The sequence below is a fragment of the Macrobrachium nipponense genome, chromosome 6 (genome assembly GCF_015104395.2).
Source record: "Macrobrachium nipponense isolate FS-2020 chromosome 6, ASM1510439v2, whole genome shotgun sequence".
In the NCBI taxonomy this organism is placed as follows: domain Eukaryota; kingdom Metazoa; phylum Arthropoda; class Malacostraca; order Decapoda; family Palaemonidae; genus Macrobrachium; species Macrobrachium nipponense.
This window is the reverse complement of record NC_061108.1, coordinates 64,830,243-64,836,841: the sequence shown is the minus strand read 5'-3', so window position 1 is coordinate 64,836,841 and position 6,599 is coordinate 64,830,243. Positions and strand designations below refer to the sequence as shown.

The 6,599-nt window shown below is 37.0% G+C and overlaps 1 protein-coding gene across 1 annotated transcript; it reads left to right on the top strand.

Annotated features, from left to right (window-relative positions):
- Window positions 1–6: 6 nt before the first annotated feature.
- LOC135216866 (uncharacterized) lies at window positions 7–6,234 on the top strand. The gene is made up of 4 exons (XM_064252379.1): window positions 7–2,748; window positions 3,102–3,211; window positions 4,721–4,820; window positions 5,956–6,234. Exons 1-4 carry the CDS (start codon window positions 2,676–2,678, stop codon window positions 6,048–6,050), a joined length of 378 nt encoding a protein of 125 aa, XP_064108449.1. The 5' UTR covers window positions 7–2,675; the 3' UTR covers window positions 6,051–6,234.
- Window positions 6,235–6,599: the final 365 nt, after the last annotated feature.

Here is a 6,599-nt window from a genome sequence, read left to right as displayed (position 1 = left end):
TCCATGAAAGCCTACAACACAAAGAAATAAAGGGAGAGAAAAAGTGAAGTTAGTGAAATAATGAGGCTAATACACACCACCAGTAGCACAGAAATAAATAACTTGGCAGGAGAAAGACTATTAGCACCATCACAACCATCCCATCAGAAACCAAAACAGCAACTGCCTTGGAAAAACAAATTATGGTGATGAGATCTGACTTGAGTAAACTGAAATAGATGGTAGAAAAGAGGCGAAGGAGCAAGAAAAGGGAGGAACTGAACGAGAAATGCAAAGTACAGGAGAAGAGACTAAGCAACGCAATAGAAGATATAAAACAGAGGCTTAAATCCAAAGCACGTAAGATCCAACGGTACATGAACAGGAATTAAGGATACCAACGGAGCAAACTATTCAGAACCAACCATAAAAGACTATACAGCCAACTGAGATGGGAAGACAACCACTAGGAAATTCGTGAAGACGAATTAAGTAAACAGCGCCTCAGCAGCATGGTTGGTATGGTATTAGCGTCCCACCTCGGTGGTCGCGGGTTCGATTCTCGGCCATTCCATTGAGGAGTGAGAGATGTGTATTTCTGGTGATAGAAGTTCACTCTCGACGTGGTTCGGAAGTCACCTAAAGCCGTTGGTCCCATTGCTGAATAACCACTGGTTCCATGCAACGTAAAAGCACCATACAAAACAAACGAATTAAGTAAGAGACTGGGAAAACATATGGAGCAAACCAATATCACACAACAAACGTGCAACATGACCGCTGGAAGTCAAGGCAGAAGAAATGGGGAGAATAAAGCAAAGATTCACCAAGATTACGACGGACACAATCAGACACCAATTAAAGAAAATGCCTAACTAGAAAGCCCCAGGTCCGGATGAAGTCCATGGATACTGGTTCAAAAACTTCAAGGCCTTACACCCATGAATAGCAGAACAACTCCAGCATAGTATCATAGACCACCAAATGGAAACATCCTTACTACAAAAAGAAAAGAGCAAAAGAAATATAGCAAGTAACTACAGACCTATCACCTGCCTACCAATAATGTGGAAGTTACTAACAGGTATCATCAGTGAAAGGCTATACAACTACCTAGAGGATACAAACACCATCTCCCACCAACAGAATGGCTGCAGAAGGAAGTGTAGGGGCACAAAAGACCAGCTCCTGATAGACAAAATGGTACTGAAGAAAGTAAGAGAAAGGAAACCAACCTAAGCATGGCATGGATTGACTACAAGAAAGCCTTCGACATGATACCATACACATGTGTAATAGAATGCCTGAAAATATATGGGGCAGAGGAAAACACCATCAGCTTCCTAAAAAATACCATGCATAAGTGGAGTACAATACTTACAAGCTCTGGAATAAGACTAGCAGAGGTTAATATCAGGAGAGGGAACTTCCAGGGCGACTCACTGTCTCCACTACTCTTTGTAGTAAATGCTGGATACTAACTCAAGAAAGGAGGCAACAGAATTAACCGTCTGATGTTCATGGACGACATCAAGCTGTTTATGTAACACGACAGAATGGAGGGAGGGGACTACTCAGCATAGAGGACTGTATCAACATTCAGAGCAGAGCACAAGGGCAATATCTGAAAACCAGTGAGAACGAGTGGCTCAGGAATGCATGGGAAGAAGGACTGATAAAAGTAACAAAGGCCCAGAAATATACAGACAGAGAATGACCAACAGAACTGAGGAATGGCACAAGCCAATATACGGGCAGTACATGAGACAGACTAAAGAACTTGCCAACAATGAAACATAGCAATGGCTACAGCGGGGAGAACTCAAGAAAGAAACAGAAGGAATGCTAACAGCAGCTCAAGATCAGGCACTAAGAACCAGATATGTTCATAGAACGATAGATGGAAATAACATCTCACCCATATGCAGGAAGTGCAATATGAAAACGAGACCATAAACCACATAGCAAGCGAATGTCTGGCACTTGCACAGAACCAGTACAAAAAGGGACATGATTCGGTAACAAAAACCCTCCACTGGAACCTGGGCAAAAAAAAAAAAAAAACTACTACCTTGCAGTAATAAGTGGTACGAGCACCAACCTAAGGGAGTGATAGAAATGATCAGGCAAAAATCCTCTGGGATTATGGTATCAGAATAGATAGGGTGATATGTGCCAATAGACCAGACGTGACATTGATTGACAAAATCAAGAAGGAAGTATCACTCAGTGATATCGCAATACCATGGGACACCAGAGTAGACGAGAAAGAGAGAGGAAAAATTGATAAATATCAAGACCTGAAAATAGAAATAAGAAGGATATGGGATATGTCAGTGGAAATTGTACCCATAATCGTAAGGACACTAGGCACGATCCTAAGATCCCTGAGAAGGAATCTGGAAAAACTAGATGCCGAACTAGCTCCAGGACATACGCAGAGGAATGTGCTTCTAGAAACAGCACACATAGTAAAAAAAGTGGTGGACTCCTATGGAGGCAGGATGCAACCTTGATTTTACTTTAAAAAGTAACAAATCCTTCCATAGTCATTGATTATATTTATTCACGACTGATTTTGCGTTACAAGATTCTTGTGATTTCTCACTCTCCTATGCACTTTGGAAGTCTATTCATTCTTTGCAGGATTTTAAGTTTGAAATCCCTTATCAACAGATACGTATGACGTCCTAGTCATGGCGGGTGGTTTTGCAGAGGGCCACATACCTGTCAGTGGAATTAATGATATGATCAGAATAACAAAACCTGGTAAGTCATTCACGGCAGGCTACTTGACCCGTGCCATAGTTTTCTGGTGTGTACAGGTTGCCTCTTAGGCTTCCTGTTACCTATCAAGTACAATAAATAATACAACAACAAATTTACAGTCAAAAGACTATAAGAACTCGGAGTATGTACACTTCTTCTTTACCTAGGAAACATATAGGAATTTATATCAGCTACGTTTGAGTTTCCAAGCCTAACTGTCCAGATTTTCAGTGAGTGAACTGTGTTCAAACATAAACTTTAGTAATTTTTTTTGAAGGGTGGGAGAACTCTGGCTATAGACAAGGATTCTAGACATACAAATTCATTTTTGTTCTACTTATATCTTCATAAAGGAGGATTGGTCATCATCTCAATGAGGAAGAGCTTCCTACGCTGCGAGGAATACAAGGACAGGTTGATTCCTTACATGGATGAGATGGAAAGGCAAGGAAAGTGGATTAAGGTAATCTCAACACCAAAACCACGATCATCAGTATCACTAACTTTATCAGCATTATTTTCATGTTTATGTTTAAGGACGTGTTCATTCTCTACGATAACTTGAAATCAATTAGGATTGAAAACAGGACCACTTTAAGCAAAACCTCACCTCGACATTTTGTGCTAGGCTACGGCATGAGCCAGTGACTCCATTTCTGTATTATTGTTATTCACAATGAGCAAAAATTCACATGGTACACTAGAATAGCACGTGGATGCAGGCGAAAAGAGAGAAATAAAACATATACAGAGAAAAAACGAGGAGAAAGCAGTCTCAGCACATTTGCAGATTACATCCATTTGCTGCTTCCCACAATGGACGAGACAGGGCTTCCCATAATACAGGCGTTATCTGCCTTCTAACTATTGCCTTTATTATTTCAATTAGAACTCAGGACTTGAACCCACTGTCTAGACTGTCAAAAAAAGTCTTCATCTTATGAAAAGCCTCAGTTTAAATCAACTGAACAAAATTGTAAATAAAAAGACAAAGCTCACAATGTCCAGAGTAGATAAGAAAAGTTTCTGAGATCATTAGAAAGTGACCATAATCTATTCATAAATGCAGCTCTGTACAATAACATCTGTTACTTCAGCGAAATGTATCATAGACTATGATCGCTTCTCTACTCAGTTATTTGTCAGCTTCAAAAGATTAACTTTCACCTCTAAATGAAAATAACATCTTTTTCCAGGAAGACGTTGAATTCGTCCATGAATACATTGTCAATGAGAATGGAATTCTTTTTACATACAAAGTTTTATAAGTTCTTTCTGTTTATTAATTAACCAAAAAGGTGATTTAATCCATTTCCTGTTCCATTTAAAGGAATTTTAATAAAACTCCAGCAAATTGTAAACACTCTTATTTAACAGAAAATAGGCTATACACAGTCATCCATACACATTGCTATGATAAAAAGAAATTATGTTTTTTCTCATTAGGCATTGCTAAAACCTATTTATGCAGATGCTTTCAAAATAGTTGATTGAGCAGTTAGCAATCAGAGTAGCAATCTAATATAACTAATGATTTGAGCACTCAGAGCAATAATCCATATTAAATAGTAAGTGCTTTATGATAACTAAGTCTAATCTAATCGAGCTGCCCTACAACATCTATTTGGAAGGCATTAACAGGGACACCTTTATCTTTTATTTTAATATGCCTTATGCTCCAAGTAATAAGCTCTATAACAGTTAAGTGAATAAGTCCATAATGTACAGTGGGGCTCAAATCTCGTGCGACATGATTCTTTTTGTATCGTCCAGATTCTCAGACTCAACGTAACAGTTGCCAAGTAGCGCTTTTTGTTTTATTTCGAATGTCATACGTCGACAAGTTTGCGAGTTCACAACAAATACTATTTTCCTGAAGAATATATAGATATGCTCTCTTTCATGTACTGCACTGGTATCATTCGTAGTTTATATCAAATGAACTGAATACTTATACTTTTTCACTGGTTAGCTCCTGGCACGGCGACACAAGATTGGTGGGGTTTCCAATGCCAGCATGCACAACTTGCTACTCGAAGTGTTCATTCCAACTACCTCTACAGCATATGACCGTAGGTCTAATACCTCAACAGTTATAACAAACTTTTAAAATTAGAATTATACGTTACAAACAGTTTCATTTGGATTTCGAAGTTTTACGCTATTTTCAAACGGTGTGTATGCTGCGTTACTGATTTATAGGTCTAACAAAAATATCCAAGACTACTGAGATGCAATCTAATTTACTAAAGGTTTATTTTTAGAGATTATCCGTTCTTTGCTAAATTATCTCGAGAAGATAGATATCCAATTAAATAGTTCATTACTATTAACGTCGTCTGGGCCTATGCAAAAAAAAAAAAAAAAAAAAAAAAACATGTGACTAACGAAGACTTATTTTCATAAATGTCGTGCCGCTTAATTTTGGTGTGTAGTTGGTTCATTGGATAACTTAAAGTGCGAGAATATGCGGATTATTTCATATGCTCTCTGGCCAGAAATGATTAGAATGTGAGTGTTATTGTAATGTATTTTTAGCATGTAGAGAAAATAACACATCTAGGCCTAGGAACAATGTCTTGGCGTTAACAAAGGTATAACTTGCATGGGTGAAAATCTGTTATATGGTAGTAAAAAAAAATTTTTTAAGTGGTAAAGTAAAGAAATATAACACAATTAATTCTATTTTTTATGAAAACACAAACATTCCTGTAACATATATAAAGTAAATGTTCTTAAGAGCATTTCATTGTCCTAACACAAGTAAAAAAGAAAAAATTACATTCATGTAGACCTATTTGGATAAATAGATAAATAAAATACTTGAGAGCTTTAACAGTAACACATCATATTTAACTGAAATACATATATTTTTACACCATAATAAGGAAACTATAATACCTAAAGAAATAAGAAATTAATATTTTGTATGAGAGCCTAAATGATCGATTACTCTATTAATCCTGTTGGGCATTGAATCTACTAAATTTTTACATACGTCAGTTCCTCTGAAGGATTCCCACACTGACAAACAGTGGGAAATTAAAGCGTGTTTTGTATTTGGAATACCACCTTCCCTTCCCTTAGTCATGATACCCCATAAATTCTCTATTGGATTTAAGTCGGGAGATTTGGCGGGCCATTCAATACGAACGATTTCTGGATGACTTTTCAACCAATCTTTAACTAATTTACTGTTATGAACAGGCGAGTTGTCCATGGCAATGCAGATGGGCATAAGTTCGGGGAGCAGAGTTCTCACAGGGGGTATCAGCACTTCCTCCAGTATTTCTACATACTGATAGCTATCCAGTCTTTCATGAATAGGCACCAGTGCTCCTGGTCCGCAAGACGCCATCCAACCCCAAAGTCCTACTGAAATTCTGCCGCTTCGACGATGTTGTTGAATATGGTTATCTGCATACCTGAAAAGGGGGATTTTTTTTAATCTCTCTCTCTACACACACACACACACACACACACGCACACACAGTATATATATATATATATATATATATATATATATATCATATATAGTATATGTATATATATATATATATATATATATATATATATATATATATATATATATATATATATATGTATGTCCAAAATAGGCCTACATGCTTAAAAAATTGATATAAAATTAGGCCTACGATGGACGATTTCTAAATTCATAATGGTAATACTACTATAATATTATTTTTGACAAAAGACACTACCCGTGGTAGACTATTTTCATTCTTGAAAGTAACAACAGCAGGATTAAAGATATATTTAACAATTACTAGTCTATGCTGATAGTCCTACATCTCATAACTATGTTAGCTATAAAAGAAAAAAAAGGAAAC

Excerpts from the sequence above, each read along its gene's own strand:
- LOC135216866 (XM_064252379.1), top strand. The coding sequence starts at position 2,676 with ATGGCGGGTGGTTTTGCAGAGGGCCACATACCTGTCAGTGGAATTAAT. Across the intron at positions 3,212-4,720 it reads GGCAAGGAAAGTGGATTAAG|CTCCTGGCACGGCGACACAA; the intron begins GTAATCTCAACA and ends TTCACTGGTTAG. Across the intron at positions 4,821-5,955 it reads TACCTCTACAGCATATGACC|GCGAGTTGTCCATGGCAATG; the intron begins GTAGGTCTAATA and ends TGTTATGAACAG.